Raw genomic sequence first — 22,354 nt, forward strand, 5'->3', positions numbered from 1 at the left:
TTACTTTGATTCATGTTTATATTGAACTTCTATTGATTTATAGTTTGAATGAATAAATATTTTTAGTTTTCTATGGTTTATCGTGACTTCAATTACAATAGATGCTTAGGCACGGTGGATGATTGAATTCCCTACAATCATCACAATAATGCTTCACGTGAGAACTAATTCAATGAAAAGTTTAAATTTAGTTTAACTTATCTATCATCCAACTAAATAGGATAAGACTTTGATTCCAGTTGTGTTTATTGAATCAAGTAAGGTAGTAACTTAATAGCTATAAGTGGATTCTTTGTGCTCCACTTTTCCTTTTATTATTGATAGTTTATTCACAATTAATCTCTCTTATTCCATATTCTAGTTTAGATCTTATTCTCATTCTAGTTCTAGTGATTTTTAGAATACGTACAAGGTAAGTCCCTGTAGATTCGACCTCAGTCTCACCGAGTTATTACTATAGCATAACCCTGCACTTGGGGTTGTAAACACTAAGCCTCGTTTATTGAGATGGATCTTTCTACTTTAAGAATTTGAACTTGAAATATGAGATGAGAAAGGAGTAGAAAATGTAGTGGCTGACCATATCTCTAGGCTTGTTTTATACGATTCTACGGAAACAATACCAATTAATGACATATTTCCTGATAAACAATTTTTAAAGTCTCTCAATTACCTTGGTACACTGATATTACTAATGATCTTACCACAAGTACCAATCATACTCACTGGACTACGGAAGATAAGAAGAAATTATTTACCATGGTACGCAAGTTCTTTTTGAATGATTCATATCTTTTCAAATATTACATAGATCAAATCATTAGGAGATGTGTGCCTAACCATGAACAATAAAGTATCATCTCCTTTTTCCATTCATATACATGTGGTGGCCACTTTTCAGGTAAAAACATTACAACAAAAATTCTGCAGTGTGACTTTTATTAGCTCACTATGTTCAAAGATACACATAAGCTTTGCAAAGCATGCGATCAATGCAAAAAATTGAGAGGATTATCCCATAGAAATATAATGTCACTAAACCCTATTCTTATCATTAAAACATTTGATTGCAATAGGCATTAATTTCATGGAGACATTCCCCTAATCCTTTGAAAATCTTTATATATTACTCATTATCGATAACGTTTCGAAATGGGTGAAGGCAATTCTGTACCAAAATAATGACCATTATACAGTCATTAAGTTTTTGAAAGGAAATATTTTATTCCAGTTTGGAACACCTCGAGTCATTATAAGTGATGAAAAATCTCACTTTTGCAATAAACTTTTTGAAGGATTGATGAAAAAATATGGTATTTCGCATAAAGTGAACACCCCATATCACCCTCAGATGAGCGGTCAAGCTAAAATATCAAATAAGGAGATTAAACAAATTATGGAGAAAATGGTTAACCTAGATCGTAAGGATTGGTCACTTTAACTGACCGATGCATTGTGAGCTTACCATACAGCATACAAAACCTCTATTAGTATGTCACCCTATGTACTTATACATGGAAAAACTTGCCACTTGTTTGTAGAGTTGGAACATAAAGTGTATTGGGTTATAAAAAATTTTAACTTCAACATCAATAAAGCTAATTTACAATTAAATGTATTCGAAAAAATTTAAAATGATGCTTATGAGAATTCTATGATATACAAGGACATGATGAAAGTGTTCCATGACTGGAACATTCTTTAAAAAAAAATTGAACCAAATCAGAAAGTCCTACTATATAATTCGAGAATTCATCTTCTTCTTCTTTTCTGAAAAATTGAGATCTCGTTGAATCGGCCCCTTTTAAAATCAAAATGATTTATCCTCATGGAGCTGACGAAATAGAAAATCTAATGAATGGTAACATTTTCAAAGTAAACGGTCATCGCCTTAAACCATTTGTTGAGAAATTCAATTAAGAGGATATGTCCATCCCTGTGAATGGTCTTGTCAATCAGGATTGACCTTCTAGTCTGATAGAAGTCCATCTATCCATTTATTACTTTCTTAGGATTATAATAGAATAGTTTATTTAGTTTTAGTTTATTTAGTACTAAACCCTTTTTATGGTAAACAATTCATGCCATTATATTGAACTTCCTCGGGTACTCTCTTGCTCATTCTTCTTTTATTTCAATTGTCTCATGTTATAATGTATTTCATATCTTTTACATTGAGGACAATGCAGATTTTATGTTGGGGATGAGATTATATGGAACTAATCTATATTTTCTTACTTTATGAGCACAATTTATATATATAAAAAAATAGATTTCAAAAATCTCCTTGAAGATTAATGATGTGTTCAAAACGATCAAGTCACTATAAGGACTTAAAACAAGCACTTAAGTAATGGTGTGATAAGTTCAATAAAGTAGTCACCTCGTATGACTTTAAGATTAATGAATCTGATAAATGTGTATATTCAAAATTTTCTAGTAATAAAGGAGTAATTATATGTCTCTACGTAGATGATATGTTGATCTTTGGTACATTTTTAAAAGTTATAAATAACACTAAAATATTCTTATCATCTAGTTTTGACATAAAGAATATGGGTGGAGTTAATCTAATTCTAGGTATCAAGCTAGAAACAATAATGGTATAGCTCTATCTCAATTATATTATATTAAAAAGATATTTAAAAAGTTTGATCACTATGATAAGAACCCAGTTTGTTACCGGTCTCTATCAACTGTGATAGTAAAGTGACACTATCAAATGCATATAATAAGACTTATAATGGAAAATCTAAATATATTAGTCTGAGGCATAGTTTTATGCAGCAACTACTTGTTGATGGTGTTATAACAATACATTATGTACAATCTATCCAAAATTTAGCGGACCCATTCACCAAGGGACTGGTAAGGGACGCTGTCATTGAACATTAAGAGGAATGAGACTCAAGTCAATTTCATAGACATCATATGAGGGAAACCCAACCTAAGTTAATAGGTTCAATGGGCAACGTACCTCACAAGAAGTGTCTAAAGTAGCACCATATGTTTTCTATCTATCTCATTTTTGGATGTATGTATACTATTGGGTACTTGTAATGATGAAAAGGAGGATGAGCCCCTGCTCTTAATGAGTCCCTTCAAGGGTGCTATAGTTACATGAGCATTCATAAGGACTCACCTATATGAGTATTGGAAGTGGGGCCACTTCCTGATGTTCGAGAGTTTTGGCTACTATCATGAACTCGTGAATCTAAAACAAAGCACAAGGTCGTTAATGTGCTATAATTTTAAAACACATGAAAATTAAAATATATGTGTGTATGACATGTCCGGTTGTGTCATATAAAATACTTAGTTCAAGACCATAGTCACTAAGGATTTTGATACAAGTTTGATTTTTTTACACTAAGTGAAGGTTCAAGTTCATAAGACACCTTCTCATATGCACATATTTTTCTTACATACTCTAACCTCTATATTTTGAAAATAGTAGGTGATTGTTGGATTTTTTTAAATAATTTTGTTTTATAAAAGAGAATTTAGATAAAGGGTTATGGCTTTTGGTGATTGTTGGTGACCATTCATTTGTGAATGGTGGTGCCTCTTAGTAAAGGGAGCATCATTTGAATTTGAAATGGTGGAGGGATGCCATTGTTGAAAAGACATCATGGAAGAATATGTCTTTTCATAAAAATGGTCTTAAAGCATCTCTTGTGATTCTATATAAACTCATCTTTGGGTCAATCTGAAAATCACAATTTCAACAATCTTCTCTCTATCTTCTTCTTATTCTCCATTTTCAGTTTTGGATGGTTTTTGAAAAGTTAAAGTTTTTAGGTGTTAAACTGCAAACAGTTTTTCAGGCAGTAAATTACAAACAGTTTTAAAGGGGTAAATTGTAACAACACAGAAGTCAGGGGTGTACACTGTAAAAGTGTGTTCGGTGTGCGGTTTTTCAATTTGTTATAACCCTCTTGCAAATTGGTTGAATTACTAGTAGAGTGCAAATATCGCCTTAAAGTTAAGAGACATCGTAACGCGCCTTAAGCCTATTTTTAGGTGATTAATTTTCTATCTTTCCTCCTAAAATCTAACATTAAAGGTAAAGTCAGTGCCCTTTCTTACTAATCTCTTCCTTTCATAAAGTTCCCTTCCTTACTCCCTTCATGCTTCATGTTTCATTTTCTTCCTCACTTTCATGCTTCATGTTTCATTTTCTTCCCCACTCTCATTCACTCATTCATTTTTTACTATAAGGTATTTGACAAGAATAGTGGTTGATGACATCGGCTGGTTTGGTGGAGGCAATGGGGCTTAGGTAAATTTAATCTTTGAAGCTCTCTCGGATTTACAAGGTGGCGGCATAAGAATCTTGTAATTTTCTTTCATTTCTTTCCCCTCTTATATTTTGTTTCTCATCATGTAATCTTCGCATGCACATTAGTATATGCATGGGGGCCTACCATTTTTGGTCCATGTATCAAGTAGACCCAAAATAAAGGCCTAGGCTTTATGTGCATTTGAATGGGCCCTGGACCCTTCACTTTCATTCTTCTTTTTGGGATAGCTCTTTTTTATTATTTTTTCTTTCTTAGTGGTGACAAAGATGGATGGGCCCACACTAGATTTGTGCTTTTCAAAATGGGTTTGGGCTTTCATGAAATCCCCATGTGGTCACTTATTGGGGAGGATCTCATCATCTTGCCTTCCTCATATTCAAGTGCGCCAACCATTTTTCCTTTTGGGCCCATAGTGGTGTCAATTCATTCGGCTAGGCCTCTTTTGTCATTAAGTGGATCCCCCAAATTCATGATATAGACCCATGTAGATGCTATGGTGGGGAGGTTTTGGCCCTCTAATTTTGACTGGGCCACGCTTCCTCTTCCAAGCCCATGCATATATGCTGGAGAGGAGACCTAGACATCCTTGCCTTGCATTTCTCCTTATGTGCCTTGTTTTGGTGGGCCTAATTGTCCCGCAACTAGCGCAACCCTCGTGTTTAGTTGCCACCATTGAGTTTAGAACCCTGAACAGACTGCCAATGATAAGCCGGAGGAAGGTGAGGATGACGTCAAGTCATCATGCCCCTTATGCCCTGGGCGACACACGTGCTACAATGGCCGGGACAAAGGGTCGCGATCCCGCAGGGGTGAGCTAACTCCAAAAACCCATCCTCAGTTCGGATTGCAGGCTGCAACTGGGACCCATGGATGTAGGCTAGCTTTTAGTGCCATATGTGGTGAGGGGTATTTTGGTCTTTTGGCCAAGCAACTAAAATGAGATGAAAATGTGCTCTTTTGTTTTGAAAAAAAATTAGAGTAACATTAGGGAATTTTCTTTCTTAGAGAAAAAGGATGCCAGAGGAAAAAAAAAAAGATCTTTATAGAAGAGAAGATCAAGAAGTTTCCAATATCGAAATCTTTGCATCCGAATTCGTGAGGATCCATCCACAACACTGGTTTCTTCAATTGTCTTTTCTAGGGTTGTGTGGAAATTTTTTACCATCCCAATTGGTGAGAAATTCATTTCTTTTATGTTGCTTGTAATCCACCATTGAGTGATGTAATTTGAATATTAAAGAAAAGTCTCTTGATGATTGTACTTATATTATTATTATAGTTGATTTGCACCGGACTAGGTCCCGTCATTTTTATCCTCCACATCGGAGGGTTTCCTACGTAAAAAAAACTTGGTGTCTCTTGCATCCTAAATGTTTGATGATTTACTTGTTTGTGTTGCAAGTGATTTTCATCCACTAAATATTTTATGTTGTTAATCCTATTGATTTGCACATAGAAGTGTAAGTTATGTAGTTTCCCAACATTTTTCACTCCATGTAATCAATTATAAAGATTTCATCCACGAAGCAAATCAATAAAAAGGCTTCCACTCCTGGAGATACAACAGCTCCCATGCCTTAGCAATTGACATAAAGGGGAAAAAAAAAACCCTAAAAAAAGACTTTGAAGAAAACTCAACCCTCTCCCTATAGATGAAAATGTGTTTTAGGGTTCGTTCGGATACTATCAAATAAGTTACTTTTTAACTTATGTTAAGTAATTAAGTTATTTTTTTCACTTAAGTTAGTTTGGTAAGTATTATGATAAAAGTAACAAATGTGCCAAAAGATACTTATCTTAATAAGTAATTATTTTTAGCTTTTTAACTTTTATGACTTTTCTACTTCTATTTCACAGTCCATGTTGAAGTAGGCTCTCTCTCATGATCCATATCAAAGGAAGCCCCACGTGGTCGATTGTCCACATTGAAGGTGGAGCTCACATGGTGGATGGTCCACATAAAAGTGGGCCCCACATGATGGATGACCTCGCATTAATGTGGATGGTCCACATCAAAGGTCAGCTCATAATGATAGAAAGCCCACATCCAAAGCGGGCTAGTATGATGGACAACCCACTTCAAAGGTGGGGCTTTCATGATGGACGGTCCACATTAAAGGTGGGCTCCACATGATGGGCAGTGGACATTGAAGCTGGCCCCACATGATGGATGGCCCATATTGAAGTTGTCGTACATGATGGATAGTCCACATCAAAGGTCAACCCCTAATGATGAATAATTCACATCTAAGGTGAGCCTTGCATGATGGGCAACCCACATTGAAGGTGGGGCCCCCATGATGGACAATCCACATCAAAAGTAGGCTCCACATGATGGCCAATTAATAATGGTGGGCTGCACATGATGGACGATCCTCATCAAGGTAAGCCCCACATGATGGACGGTCCACATCAAAGTTCGGCCTTAATGATGAGTGGCCCATATCTAAGCAGGCCCTACATGATGGATGACCAACATCAAAGGTGGGGCCCACATGATGGATGGTCCACATTAAAGGTGGGCTCCACGTGATGAGTAGTGGATATTGAAGATGGCCCCACATGATGGACAATAACATTGATGGTGGACCCCACTTGATGGATGACCAATATCAAAGGTGGAACCTACATAATGAATAGTGCACATTAAAGGTCGGGCCATAATGATGAATGGCCCACATCCAAGGTGGGCCTCGTATAATGGATAACCCACATCAAAGGTGGGGAACATATGATGAATGATCCACATCAAAGGTTGAGCTCACATGATTTACGGTGGACGTGAGAGGGATCAAACAAACTTGAGGGATAGTTATGATGTTGGAAACTAAATATACTTTTCTACTTTTTGGTCGATAAGTATGTTGGTGTTACTAAACATACTTATGGGTTGAATAAGTAGAAACCAAAATAAGCAACTTATGACATAAGAAGCTTATTCAAAATAACTTATGATCTAAACACACCCATAATGAGCTATCTTATGCTCATATATTTTTCATCTGTCACTACTTGCTGGTTAAAAAGTCTATTAGTAAAACGCACTAACTAGCTTGCTACTTTCTCTCTCCTTATCGCTCTTGTGAAACCATATTCGTTTTGATGGATCGTTTTATCTTGTAGTCAGCAACAATATTTCTTTAAATGGGACAAGGCGTTATTTTCATGTAACACAATCCAAAGTATTTTTTCATCAGCCGAGTTGTCCAAATCAATAAGCAAAATGTGATAAGCATATTTCATAGTTGTAGATACTCTCTCTCTCTCTCTCTCTCTCTCTCTCTCTCTCTCTCGTGTGTTTGCATTGGTGAATCTTGGTTTTTCTAAGAGTGCCACTGGCTCTCTCCTCCGATGTGATTTATATAAGGAACAAAGGTAGATAAAGGCATTCCATTCAATACATCTTCTAAAATTTTAATATGAGAACTTGTACAGGGAAATAGTGGGAGATAGGTAACTCTTATATTTATGTTTTATATGGTTTTAATAAAGAAGATAATTTTGCGTTGTTGCCCTATGGATGTAAGCATGTTGCCGAATCATATAAATCTTTGTGCATTTTCTCTATTTCAATTTGACCATTTTTATGTGGTTTAGCTTGTCCTGTATCAATCTTATGTGATTATTTTTCCACAAGTATTGGTATTAGAGCCAAGGGTTGAGAAGTATTTTAACACAATCTTAGTGTTGGTAATTTTATTATAATTGTGTTTCAGATAGCTAAATCAAGTTCTATCATATTCGAGGTGTTGAAGTTTAATAGATCCAATTATATGTTGTGGAAACTGAAAATAAACACAAAATTAGTGAAGGAAGGTTGCACAATTATGATAGAAGACAAAAAGGCAGAAGAGATTAAAGGAATGACTTTGATGGAAAAAATCAATTAGTTAGGGCAAATCTTCTTGTACTAGATGACTCGATTTTAGTCAACATGTCCAATCAAATCACTACAAAAGGTTTGTATGATAAATTGTAAAACCTATATGAAGAAAAATCGATGTCAAATAAGATAATTCTTCGATAACAATTATACAACTTGAAGATAGATGAAATGCCTCTTTATAAGAAAACTAAAATGGGTTTAGCACTCTAATTAATAGATTAGCGATGGTTGGTATAAAAATTAATGATGAAGAAAATATCACACTTCTGATTTATTCAATGCCAAATTTGAGAAATAGTTTGATTATAAATCTCAAGATGTAGAACTCAGTATGGAATTGGTCATGTCAATGTTGTTTATTGAAGAGTCTTTTAAAAAAAAATACAAAAGGAATCTTCTAGTGATACTATGATGGTTAGAGGAAGCTCTATCGAAAAAAGGACCATCATAAGAGATTAGATGAAATCTAAGTCAAAAGTAAATCAAACCAAAAAGTAATGGAGTTGCGGAAAGATGGGCCACTTGCGTAAAAATTATAGATTTAAGAAAGAAAATCAGAAAAAAATTTAAACCTAATTCACATGATCAAGTATTAGATTCAAAGGGTTCTCAAGAAAACTTAACTGAGAAAGATAATTCATTTGATGGCAGGGAGGTATTGTCAATAGTGATTCCATGAGAGAATTTGAACCATCAATGAATTTCAAATGACACTAACCAGATGAAGTTGAAGGGCTTCATCCAAACTCCCACAACAAAAAGCCTCACACACACATGACACAATATGTCCATTAGGGGTGCACACGGTTCGGTTTGGACCGGTTTTGGGGTGAAACCGGAACCGAACCGTTCCTAACGGTTCTAGGAAATTTAGAACCGGAACCGAACCGTTGGCACCCTAGAACCGAACCGGAACCGAACCGTTAAAACCGGTTCGGTTCCGGATCGGTTCCACGGTTCTTGGCTTTTTATAATCCAACCCAATTGCAAGCCCATGTCCATCCATGTTGTGGTCCATTTGATGAATGGTTTAGATGTTGTATAAGGTGTTCAAAAATATATTTATGAAAATAATTATTCTAGAGAAAATAATTATAAAATATGCAAAAATACATCGGTTCGGTTCAAGGTTCGGTTCCACGGTTCGGTTCTATGGATCGGATCCACGGTTTGGTTCTACGGATCGGTTCACGGTTCGGTTCGGTTCTACATACCCCCAAACCGAGAACCGAACCGTTGTCACCGGTTCTTTGATTTTTGGAACCGGAACCGGAACCGTTGCACTCTAAAACCGGACCAAATAGGACCGTTTGGTCGGTTCCGGTCCGGTTCTACGGTTCTACCGGTTAAATGTGCACCCCTAATGTCCATGAATGTCCATACCATATTGCATCTTGCAATCCAAGAGCAACCCAATAATGCTCACAGCATTGAATTTGAGTCCTACAAATGCATTCACTACAAAATCAGATTTGGGTAATTTCTACATTCATTTAGAGCCAAACAAGAGATCACAAAATCCCACAATTCGAATTCCATTGTTTCTGTAAACACGATTCTGTACGTGTGGACATGGTGCAATACCATCAGCAAGGCCCATTGGGAAGGGATTTCCTGTTCAAAATAGGAAACCTCCTCCCTTAGAAGAGGTGTAAACAGGCCAGGAAAGGCTGGCCCATAAGTCAAATAACTACGCAGTCCAACCTAGAGCCCTCTTGCTAAGAATCTAGACCTTAGTTAAGCCCATTCGCTTGACGAATACCCATCCTGACGTTCTTAGACCATTCGGGCCCGTCCAGGCGATCATGTCAGGCCTTCAGCATATTGAAACCAAGGCTTGGCCCAATTGATTACGGGCTTCGAAACTCATGTCCAAGATCATCTCATGGGCAGAAACGGGCTTCTGGTTTGGGGGTAGGACATGACTATTAGGAAAGTGTCTGTAATTTATTCACTGAAATGTGGAATGCATCAAATGTGACACGCACATGAAAATTTTACAGAAGGAGATTTGTATAAATCTAGTCCAACTTTTTCTGTATGCTGATACAATAACAGCCTTGAACACACTTATGAAACTAAATATGGTACATAAGAAAGTATTAAAAAGGGCTAACTACAACGAATTTCAATAGTCAACAAACAAATACTAGCATATGATATTCAAACTTCAGCCCCCTACTTTTGATAGAATAGCCCAAAAGCTTCATGAACTGCAGGGAGCTGAACTGATCAAACCCTATTTGATTTTGGTTTGTGAGGAAAGAAAAAAAAAAAAATTTCTCATCTTCTTTGGAAATTCAACACCTTAATCGAAAAGGCGAAGACAAATGCAAAGAGCACTGTGAATCCGATGACCCCGGCGGCAATCACTCCCAGGAAGTCGTGCTTGAATCCGAAGTACTCCCTCACGTACTCTGACACTATCATGTCATTGTCCATTTGTTTGGATATGTCACCGAACTGGGAAGCGACCAATCCATACAAGGTCCAAGCAACCGGGCATGCCCAGTAGTACCATCTCCACCATATGGGAATTCTCTGTGATCACGAGGAAAGAGTTAGTCCAGATTTTATTTATTTATTAAACATTGATATGAATAGAGAGGATTGGATTAAAACTCACAGGCCGGGGAACGATGAAGCCTGCAAACAGGTTCCACAGCGCATAGAATGCAGAGGAAACGATTGCAGCAATGTCATGGTTGGGAGTGAGGCCAACAGCCATCATTCCGTAGAAGGTGAAGTAGAGCAATGTGAAGAACATGAAGAAGAGATACCAGAAGAACTTGGCAGCCGTCCATTCAAATTGGATCATGGCATAGACGATGACCCCATATACAAGAGTCTGAACCAAGATGTATGGAATCTCAACCACCACCTGAGAAATGCATTAAAATGAAGTGAGGCTAAGGTTGAACATGGAAGAACAGAATTTTGAGACACTGGGATGGATGTGCTTACCTGCGCAAAGGCATATGGTAGAGCTGAATACATCCCGGCAGCCCTCTCTCTATAGAAAACAGTACGTTCGACAGCCACAACTGGCTGCACGGACGAGGCATTTTGCACTCCGATAAAGAGAACTGCAGCATACATGGAGCCCATGGCATTGAACAGGTCCTGTTGAGAAGTCCTGCAAATTTCAAACATTACAGCAATGCAACCGAATCAGCTCCAAATCCAGAAGTGGAAATGACATTTAAGTGTTTACTATGAGACATAGGATCAATGATGGTCGAAGCTAATTGCTTACGTTTTGGACCCAAGATCCCAGAATATCGTTCCAAACATCAAGGCGATGACAGTTGTGAAGAGAAGCCGGACAGCGGTGTACGGCGGATTCCGCCAGTACGACATTCGCTGTTTCCATAGGCAGGCAATGCATTGTGTGATGAAGGGCTGCGAATACTGAGATGAGAAATAGAGATCTTTGGAACCAGGGGGAGGTGAGCTCATTTCTGCAATTAGAGCTTTGTTTCTCCTGCAACAATCAGGGTAGATCATGTAAGAACTAGTACATGGTTGAGTCAGATGTCACTTATGGAAAAAATTTTAAGAAAAACTTACCTGAAAAGATCTGAATTCTTGTATATTTCAGAAAAATTCACCCCCAAAATCCCCTCCTGTGCTATGCTAGACACCTCCAACATCCACGTCGCCGGATTGTAACCATCCTTTATCTTATGGACTCCATTGATTCCCTTCATAAAATATAACTCGATTGGATCAGTACCCATATCATTAAAAAAATGAAAAAGAAAAGGAAAAAAGAAAGAACTGATTGCATTTTCTTTATATTCGTCGGGCTTCACCTCAAAGTAGTTGATCAGATGGCTAGAGTGATAGCCCAGTGGGCCAACGTATATTTCTTCTCCTCCTCTCTTCATAAGGAACAGCTGCAAAGAGTGGATAATAGAAATCCAGATGTGCCAATGAATTAATTGATTGAACCCACAAAGCAAATCACAAGTTGTTTTGTTTTAACTTTCTTTTACCTCATCAAAAGCTTCAAATATGTCAATACTGGGCTGGTGGATTGTGCACACCACAGTTCTGCCGGTGTCCACGGTGTTCCTCACAGTTCTCATCACGATGGCTGCTGCCCTGGCATCTAGTCCAGACGTTGGCTCGTCCATGAATATTATAGATGGGTTGGCGACGAGCTCAACAGCAATAGTCAGCCTCTTTCGCTGCTCGGTCGACAGCCCATTCACACCAGGTAGCCCGACCAGCGATTCCCTCAATGATGTTAGCTCTACAAGCTCCATGACTTCCTCAATGAACATCTGCACCCATCGGATTTATCAGTTAGCCGACGCCCAACCATATATCAAGGAACCCATAAAAGAGAATGACAATTATGCCACCAACCTTTCTTGTGGCAGAATCTACTTCTGTTGGTAACCGAAGCCACGCAGAGTAAACGAGAGATTCGTAGACAGTAACATGAGGAGAGTGGATGTCATTCTGTTCACAGTATCCCGATATCCGAGCGAATGTTTCTTGCTTCTTCGGGTAGCCAGATATGGTGATGTTTCCTTCTATGTATCCACCTGTCTTCCTTCCAGCCAACACATCCATCAGTGTAGTCTTACCAGCGCCGCTGACACCCATCAGAGCAGTAAGTACTCCTGGCCTGAAAGCTCCACTTACTCCCTTCAAAAGCTCTAATTTATCTTCAGGAAAACCTTGAGCTTTCATTTCCTACAGATTTTACATTCTCTCTCAGTATCACTATAGATTGTCTGAGAAGAAGGAAAATTTTGACTTCCTAACATGAATCTATCATTTATTTGAAGTTTTGGGTTTACCTGCGGCATGTCTACGGAATATCTAACATTATCAAAGGTGATGGAAAGGGGAGCAAAAGGAAGAACCATGCCCTTCTTAGTGCTCTCATTAGCACAATCGGTGGCTTCTGTCATTCTAATTTCATTGCCTGTCATTGAGATTTTTCAAACTGATTTAGATGAGCCCCACAAGGGGAGGGGAAAAAAAAAAACAATGTTAATCAACTGATCTTATTACCAATATGTGCAGAAGAGCTTGTTCTCCTGGTTGACAGATCCACCTCTTCGACTTCTCCAGTTCTGTTTGCGTGCTTCTCCTTCAAGGCCTCTTCAGATAGGACTGCTTGACCGCCCTTATATGCTGCAGCCATTTAATCCAATGATTAGAACTACTAAACTTTCAACTGTGATAGCCTTGAGAATCGATGCTTGTAAGAGATGGAGATACTCACGGTCGAGATTGGTGAGAGCAGCTGTGAAAAGGCCATTGAATAGGAGAGTGTATCCAAACAATGCGCCGGCACCAATCCAATACCATTTTGATTCAGGAAAGATTCCACGAGACTCCAGGATTTGGATCCCTAACATTTCTGTCGAACCAGAAACAACCTGTATCGCAAATCCAGAATTAAACCTGAGATAATTCTCCAAAACAAAGTAATGGTTTTTTTCCCCAATTTGACAACGAGATTCTTACATGCTTCCAACTATGCCCAAGAAATTCATTCGTCGCAATTGCATTCTGAGCATACATCAAAGGCGAGGACCAGTAACCCCAGATCCACCATTTCTTCACATCCTCTGCAGCCAAATAACAGAAAGATTTGAGTCCAAAGTTCATCAACAAATGCTGAGAAAATCGTAATTTTGAGTTTGAAATTGTAGTCCATACTTCGTGATACAATGAATCCTCCGAGTGTCAAGATTGCAAGAAGTGCAAATGACCCAAATGTGTTTGCAACAATCATGTTCCGACCCAGTGCAGCAGTTAACCGAAACAATCCAGATGCCATCTGGCTAATCAATAGGAGTAGCAGATACTGTTTAAACATCCTGCAAACAGGAACAATCTACCATTACTATTGCTGACTAAACCATGAATGCAACCATGTCCTTAAAATAAGCTTGCCGAGGATCTCATATTGCATTCTATCTCACCTCCCGGCATTTGGGTCGAAGCCGATGACATAATAAGTGAGGGCAATCCAAATAGCGACTTCTGCAAATGAAATGGGAATCTTGAGGATCCATGTAGGCAGCGAGTATGCCCACGAAGGATAGAAGCGGAGGTCTCTTTGCTTGTAGAAAACAGGAAGCTTTGCAATTGTCATGGCAAGCTCTGAGAACCCATTAAACATAAGGGTGACGAGCGCGAAAAAGAGAGCACCCATAAATATCGATCCATCGGTTAACGAATTGTGGTGCATCTTGGTACGGAAGAAGACTGTCATAGCGATGAATGCGATGACTAACAACTGGAATCAGAACAGAAACAGAATAAGGTATAGGACTTTAAGGGAATAGAATTCGAGAACGGCACTAGGAATGTAACACTGTTACTCACTTGCATCATTTTGAAGATGTAGACGAATGAGTTCCTCTTCATAAGCAACAATTCCCTTGAGACACATGCTTTCAGCAATTCCTTCTTGCTGATACCATATTCAGATGTCGTCAAAGCAGCAGGATGGCTCTTGCTCTTGTCAAACGGGGTGCTGAGTTCTTCTCCGATTTTGCGACCAACATGGAATGATTGGAATGCATCGGCGAATTCCTTGACAGGAATGTATCTGTATGGTTCATCTCTACGTGCCCAGTACTGTTGCTGATCTTTTCTTGATGTCACCTGGTGATGCAGAAAGAGCTCATTTTTAGATTCGATGTTCTATTCCATGGAAACAATGCATGCTTTCACAAGATGTAGTTTTTCATTTGATGACTGATTCAAAGCTTGGACCTAAATCACAGTTTGGAGTATAACTCAATCCTGGCAAAACCGAGTCGACTCGGATGAGTCTAACTCGTTACCAACGAGTTTTGATTCCCATGTTTCTGAATAAGTTGGTCCCACTTACTTCCTGCAAGAAGTCGGCAACGCCTTTCCTCTCAGGGCATTTGAAACCCATGGATTCAAAGAACTCGAGCACATTCTCACGGGGACCTTGGTACACGACCTGCCCGTCAGAGAGGAGAACAATGTCATCGAAGAGGTCATAAGTCTCCGGAGCTGGCTGAAGCAGTGCAATCAGTGCTGTCCCACCGAGAATGTGAATTGATTGTCTCAGGGAATTCACAATCTGGAAAGTGGTAGAACTGTCCAGACCAGTCGATATCTCATCCATGAAAAGGGCCTTTGCAGGTCCGACAAGCATCTCACCTGTACCAATAGACATTCAATCCAAATAATCTAAAACCAGTAAAAATCACAAGGGCAATGGCCAATCTCCAAGTCTAAGAAAGATATATCAAGTGTTCATTTTTTTAGTATTTCTACCTGTCGTAACACGCTTCTTTTGTCCTCCTGATATGCCCCTCAGCATTTGATCCCCTACCATGGTATCGGCACATACTTCCAGTCCCAAAATCTACAGTTTGAGAAGTAACAGAAGGCGATGAATTTATGCTTCAGAAAGATCTTCTATAAGATATAAGTCCAAAGAAAAAATGCGTTTATGTTGCAGCACATACCTTCAGAATATAATCCGTGATGACACTTTCCTTCTGCCCTTCAAGCGATGCAGCCTGCATAAATACAACAATTAAAGATAAACAAAAATTCCCAATTCTTTCGAATATTTAAAGACCCACAACTATTTCTATTGCAGATTTATAACTTAAGAACTTGCTAAGAAAATTCATAGAGAAAGACAAACTGGACACGGGAAATTGTAGTTCATACGAAGCATGCCAGATGGAAAGGATGATGGGGGATATTCATAAATTATCCATCAATAGAACTAAAATCTCATTAAGAGTAGTAAGGTGGAGGAAAGTCCATGAAGTGTTTTTTTCTATTTTAATCAGAGAACCAAATATCATGAAATTTCATGACAATTTGAATCAGATTAGATGGATTAATAATGAAATATCATGATATTTGGTGCAAAAAACCGCACTATAAATCTTTAAGGAAAAAAAAAAAATCAGTTGAAAACAATGTTCTTGATTTTCACCTTCATGAAGACGTCAATGTCAGGATCTGGCTTAATGTTTGCTGCTTTTTCCCTTCTTGACAACTCCGTCAACATCTCTGCAAATAGTTTCAGAAACCAAAACTATTATAATTCAAACTCCACAACCTCCCTCAACACATGACTGAAACTGTTCACTTCAACATACCGTAACGGGTCCCAACTCCTTGGCATCGAGCAGAGAAAGCCAAGGTCTCTCTCACTGTCATTTCCCCAATATGAAGATCATGTTGACTGATATAAGCGGATGTCCTTTGAGGGACGAACTCCTCCATCCCATGGCCATTGTAAGTTACTCTTCCAGAAACCTGATGTTTGAGAAAAACCCAAATCAGCTTTGTATCAAACAGATGAAATATTTCCCAAAATTTTCATTATAACTACAAGTCCGGTATTCCATGATGAGAAGAAAAAACATAATATATCTACCTTCAGCTCTTTATCAAGCTTTCCTGCCAAAGCTAATAGCAAAGTGGTCTTCCCTGATCCTGGAGGCCCTAAAAGCAGAGTCATTCTGCAAATTCCAGATTTGAATCAATCTCCCATCGACTCAAGAATCCATACTATGAATAGAAACATCAAAACGTGCAAAACCCAGTTTGTAATTTGACCAAGCCTTCTTCTCTTACCTGCAAGGCTTTATAATTCCGCTAACATCATGAAGGATTGATACTGGTTTCTTTCGGCTAGGAAGAATGTGGAGATAATTCAAGAATCCCTTTGAAAAACAAAAGAGAAAAATCAACAGTCAGTTCATATAGTTGGAGAAAGAGTCCTGACATCCCAAACAAGCATTTTCATTGAATCTAATTCGGAGATTTATGTATATGAATTACCTCGAGTATATTAAAGGTGAAATTGAGGACGGTCGGTAAACCTCTGCTACCGACGTAGGCTTCTGCTCCAATATTCAAATTCTCGTAGCGGACTTCAATGGTTGGCACCTCAATTCCAACTCTGTTAGAAAAAAAAAAGGGAATATTGACTGTTAATTTCAGCAGAATTCCACACAATAATAATAATAATAATAATAATAATAATAATAAATGGAAAATAAAATTCAAGCAACCTTTTTTTAAAAAACAAGAAAACCAGGCAGAAATAGACTAGAAGAGCTTACCTATCGATTCGGTTCTTCAGCTTCAACAGGAACTTCTCATTGTCCTCCTCAGCGACTCTAACCAATCTCTCCAACACGGTCTTCTTGTCTTGAAACCCGAGATGCTGAATGTCGACTTCCTTGTGCTCCTCACCAGAGACTCCACTCAGTATCCCTTTCCTAATTCGATCGTACGTCGGAAGCTTCTCGAGAGCCGCCCACTTCAGAGCTTCTTCGTCGTCTTCCTCACGAGAAGACTGCGAGAAGACGTTATCAACCGTGGTGTTCCTCCACATCGAAGAGCCATTCCGCCGCAAACTTCCCACTCTATAAAGGTCCGTATTGTCCATCGAAATTCCCAACAAAAACCCACCAAAACTAAGAATTTCTAATGCGCAGAGCCTCAGCTACTGATTTCTAGAGCTCGAAAAACACAGAAAGAGAGACGGTTTTTTTTTTCTCGAACAAAACCAACAAAAAACCAGAAATATTCTTCAAGCCTCAGTACAGGAAACTTGAATTTACAATGTATAGAACTTGAAAAACACAGAATGAAATATAAGCTTTTCTTCTCAAACAAAACCCATCAAAACTCAAAAAGGATTTCCAAATCTCAATGCAAGAGAGATGAAATGTAAATGACTATGAATTGGAAAAGGAGATGGGTTTCTTCTGTTTTTTTTTTCCTTTTTACTTCTTTCCCAGTAACAGGGAGGATATGAGAAGGGTGATGGGTTTGAAAGAGGGAGAAGGGACAGTATTTAAATGCGTTGAGGGCGGCTTTTGCTTTGATTTTGACGATTTGAATAGTCAGGGTCAAAATCGACGGAGAGAAGACAGTATTGGCGCGGGTAGAATGGATAGAAGGCTCCCTCCACTCGTGTCATCCCGCCACATAATGATCTGAAGGGCTCATCAGGTTGGACCACCATTAAAATTCAGAGTCCGGGTCCGGATCCTCCGTTATTTGGTCAGTAGGGATTTCCTGTTATCCTAATGGTTTGGTGTCCCAAGCTTTATTTTGTTTTTTTTTTTTTTTTTAAAAGTAAGTGGTGACGTGGACCAATGAGGATTAGGATAACAGGAAATCCCTATTGACCAATAACAGAGGATCCCGACTCTAAAATTTAATGGGCTAAAATATCAGTGGACCCACCTCTATCCGCTGGCCTAAGTGCTTATGTCGAATCATCAGTTACGCCTAACCACATATTTTTGTCATACGCGTGGGGTCCGCCTAGTATCCCATGGACCGTACTGAACTGAAAACACGGCATTTGTACGGTGGGTCCCACAAGATGAATCCATCGGATTTCACGTGTACGAAGAGACAGGCTCTCCTCATGCCACACGCGCGGCCCTGGCTGGATAGTTTCAATTAAAAGAACTACAACCTTGGTTAGCTGGGACCCAGTTGAAATCGGATTGCGTACTGAGTTACTCAGTTCGCTCTTATCGTACTGAGTAAACTCTGTTGGGCCCACCGTGAATGTATCTGGTCTATCCACGCCGTCCATCCATTTTTTCATCTCATTTTAGGAGTTGAGACAAAATTTTAAGCATACCCAAAGATCAAGTGGACCATACCATAGGAAACAGTTAGAATAATGATTTCCACCGTTGAAACCTTTATAGGGCCCACAGTGATGTTTATTTCTCATCCAACCTGTTCATAAGATCACACAAAAATGGATGAAGGGAAAACACAAATACAAGCTTGATCCAAAACCTCTATTGCCCCCAAGAGATTTTCAATGGTAGATGTTCAATTCAAACTGTTTCCTGTGGTGTGGTCTAATTGAGATTTACATATACTTCATTTTCGGTTTAAAGCCCTAAAATTATCCGGTAAAATGTATGGACGGAGTGGATAAAATATATAAATCAAGGTGGACCCCACAGAGTTTACTCAGTATACTTAGCGTACTGAGTTACTCAGTACGCAATCCGCTTCCGACGCAGTTTCGGTGGAGACGGTCCAGTGGATTTGGGAGGGGGTTGGAGGGGAACTTGACGGGATTTCCAACCCTGAATTTGGGAAGGCTTTTGAGGGGATTTCAAATAGGAGCGTGGATTTGGAACCCTCTGTACTTGAAATCCCCTGTTGTCTGGATTGGGAAACAACTTTAGTCCAAAAGTTGCTATGTATGGTATATTTATTGGGTTTGAATTTAATTATTAAATTAACTTTAATATCTCTAATTAGTAAACCGATGTAATGTTTGACACAATAGTTGCAATAAGCCCGCTAAAATATATGTTTTGCGTGAAATTGATGTGCCACAAGCACGAGGGGGTGTTTGGAGCATGGGGTTAGATGGGTTTAAGTGGGACAGAATTACCCAAATATAATGATTACACATTGTCAGGGATTGTAGTCTAATCCCATGGCTTGGAGGCCATCCCACTTCCTGCTTGGTAAATAGATTGGCTACTCTTTTTGCCACTACCAGTCGGTGCTCTTTGGGCACCACTATGATGAATGTGTTTCATCCATGTCGTCCATCCATTCTTCCATGTCATTTAATGGTATGAGCCCAATAATGAGTTTGATCCAAATCTCAAGTGGACTGCATGGTTGGCCTTAGGAGGTTTTTAATGGTGTAATTCAATCACTACTGTTTTCCCATGGTGTGGTCCACCTGAGATTTATATCTACCTCATTTTTGGGATCAAGCCCTAAAATTATATTTTAAAATGGATGGACGGCATAGATAAAACACATACATCATAGTGGGGTCCACATAGCACCGTCCACTAGCCACACAAAACTCAAAGTAAGATTGCAGAAACCCTTGCCCGGTGCTGATTCCAAGAAGAGGCTTCATAACCCATAACTTATATGAGTCTCAAACAAGACATTGCAATGATCAATGGGATCTTAAAACCCACTCTCACCTAATCCCATTTAAACCCATGCGCCAAACACCCCCTAAGATAACACCTGAGTGACTAAACAATACTTTTTAACCATTGATTTACATGAAAAATGTTTGGACGGCGTTGATCATCATATTAAAGTTATTTTAGTGATGTAATTGATAATTTGATTGTTTTGGAATATCATTAGTGGGTCATGTGCCCAATAGAATAATATCCTTGTGACACACGTGTTGCAAATGTTGCTCTTGAAAGAATTTTAGATGTAACTTGAGGGGATTTGAAATCACCTGGAACTCAGTTACTCTAAGGGATCGTTTGGCACCGTGGATTCGAGGGGATTTGAAGAGGTTTTAAATCCCCTAGTTGTTTGACAACATAAAGTAACTGGGGGTTTCAAATCCCCTCTTTGAGAGAGTTTAAAATCCATTGTGAGAGATTGGATTACACCTAAAATCATTTAAATAGTTGCGGGTGTAACATGTGTGTCACTATACTATCATTCTATTGGGCACATGGCCCACTAATGATGATCATCACCATCTAAACATTATCCATGTAAATTAATGATTAAAAATCGTTGGTTAGTCACTTAGATATGATCTTGTGCTTGTGGCCCATCCGAGACTTGGAATTTTATCATTTTCAAGCAAAACATATATTTGGGCTTATCACAACCCATTGTGTCAAAAATTACATATCTCACTAATTAGAGATATTAAAATTGATTTAGTAATTAAATTCAAACCTCTGTAAATATACTATGCATAGCTACTTTTGGATTAAAGTTGACTCACACTCTAGGGTGCTAAACACTGGGAGGATTTCAAATCTTGAGGGTTCTAAATCTAGGGGGTTCCAAATCCATGCGTCAAAGAACTGGAGATTTAAAATCTCCTCAAAACCCCCCAAATCCATAGTGTTAAGCAACTACTTATATGCTTGGTACTATAGTAAATGGGCCGGGGGTTTCAAATCCCCTCAAGGAGGAGTTTGAAATCTAAGGTGAAACCTTGGATTACATGTAAAATCCTTCCAGAAATTGCCAGTTGCATGTGTAACATGTGTCACTGGGCTATGAATTTATTGTGATATATATCCCAAAATAATTAGATTATCAATTGTATCACTATAATTACTTTAATATGATGATCTATGTTGTCCAAACATTGTCCATGTAGACCAATGGTTAAAAATCGTTGGTTAGTCACTTGGATGTGATCTTATGCTTGTAGCTCATCCGAGACTTAGAATTTCTTCATTTTCAGAAAAATAAAATAAAATTCAATGGACTTATTATAATCATTCTGTCAAACATTACATACTTACACTAATTAGAGATATTAAAATTAATTTAGCAATTAAATTCAAACCCCTTCAAATATATTATGCATAGCTATTTTTGGATTGCAAAGGATTCTTAGTTAAGGGTGCCAAACACAACTGAAGGATTTCAAATCTAATGGGTTTCAAATCCAGGGGCTCTAAATCCACCTTCCCAAACATGCACTTATGTCCACATCTTATATCAGTTTGGCTAGATCATTTCAGGAATGATCCCAAAACTTCCAAGGACTACACCACAGGAAACAATGATGATTGAATGATCACTGTCTAAAACTTTTACAAGCTACAAAAGTTTTTGGATAAGTTAATATTTGTGTGGCCCCTTCATTTAGGTCCTTGTGACCTTATAAACAAGTTGGATGGCAAATAAACATTCCAGTGACACTTGCTCTAAAAACTTAAGCCATTAGAAAATGGCATATCAATGTATATAGGCCCATGAGATTTGTCAAAAGATGGCATATCAATCTATATATGCCAACTGAATTCGAATATAAGACTTTCCACTTTGATACCATGGCATACCAATGTATATCAAGTGACTTTAACAAAATTTGTATCCGTTTCAATTTTTAGATCAGTACTAAATTGAACTATCAAAAAGAATGAATGCAGTGAATATAAGGAACATACAACACAATGGCATCACATTGACAAAAATAAGGTCTAGTTAGCTAGGATTGAAATGGTCGGCCAAACACATACATCGAGCAAACCCAACGGAGTCCTTAGACATTAGCAAAGAGATGTTGGGATCACATGCTTAACCTTCCCTGTAACATGTGCTTAGGGTGGGGAATTAAATAGGGGAGCAGATTACATGAGACCCCGAATCCATCGAGGTGGGTGAGACC

At 38.4% G+C, this 22,354-nt stretch overlaps 1 protein-coding gene across 1 annotated transcript; it reads right to left on the bottom strand.

Moving 5' to 3' along the window:
- Positions 1–10,118: 10,118 nt before the first annotated feature.
- LOC131255426 (pleiotropic drug resistance protein TUR2-like) lies at positions 10,119–17,956 on the bottom strand. The gene is made up of 24 exons (XM_058256134.1): positions 17,295–17,956; positions 17,011–17,131; positions 16,804–16,892; positions 16,604–16,688; positions 16,323–16,482; positions 16,157–16,233; positions 15,672–15,725; positions 15,478–15,568; positions 15,059–15,360; positions 14,548–14,829; positions 14,142–14,458; positions 13,876–14,036; positions 13,681–13,784; positions 13,436–13,592; positions 13,222–13,344; positions 13,005–13,132; positions 12,565–12,897; positions 12,189–12,479; positions 12,006–12,089; positions 11,761–11,894; positions 11,447–11,674; positions 11,155–11,326; positions 10,817–11,071; positions 10,119–10,731 (listed from the first exon to the last, which is right to left on the bottom strand). The coding sequence occupies exons 1-24, from the start codon at positions 17,621–17,623 to the stop codon at positions 10,474–10,476; spliced, it is 4,335 nt and encodes a 1,444-aa protein (XP_058112117.1). The 5' UTR covers positions 17,624–17,956; the 3' UTR covers positions 10,119–10,473.
- Positions 17,957–22,354: the final 4,398 nt, after the last annotated feature.

The sequence above is a fragment of the Magnolia sinica genome, chromosome 1, assembly GCF_029962835.1.
Source record: "Magnolia sinica isolate HGM2019 chromosome 1, MsV1, whole genome shotgun sequence".
NCBI lineage: Eukaryota > Viridiplantae > Streptophyta > Magnoliopsida > Magnoliales > Magnoliaceae > Magnolia > Magnolia sinica.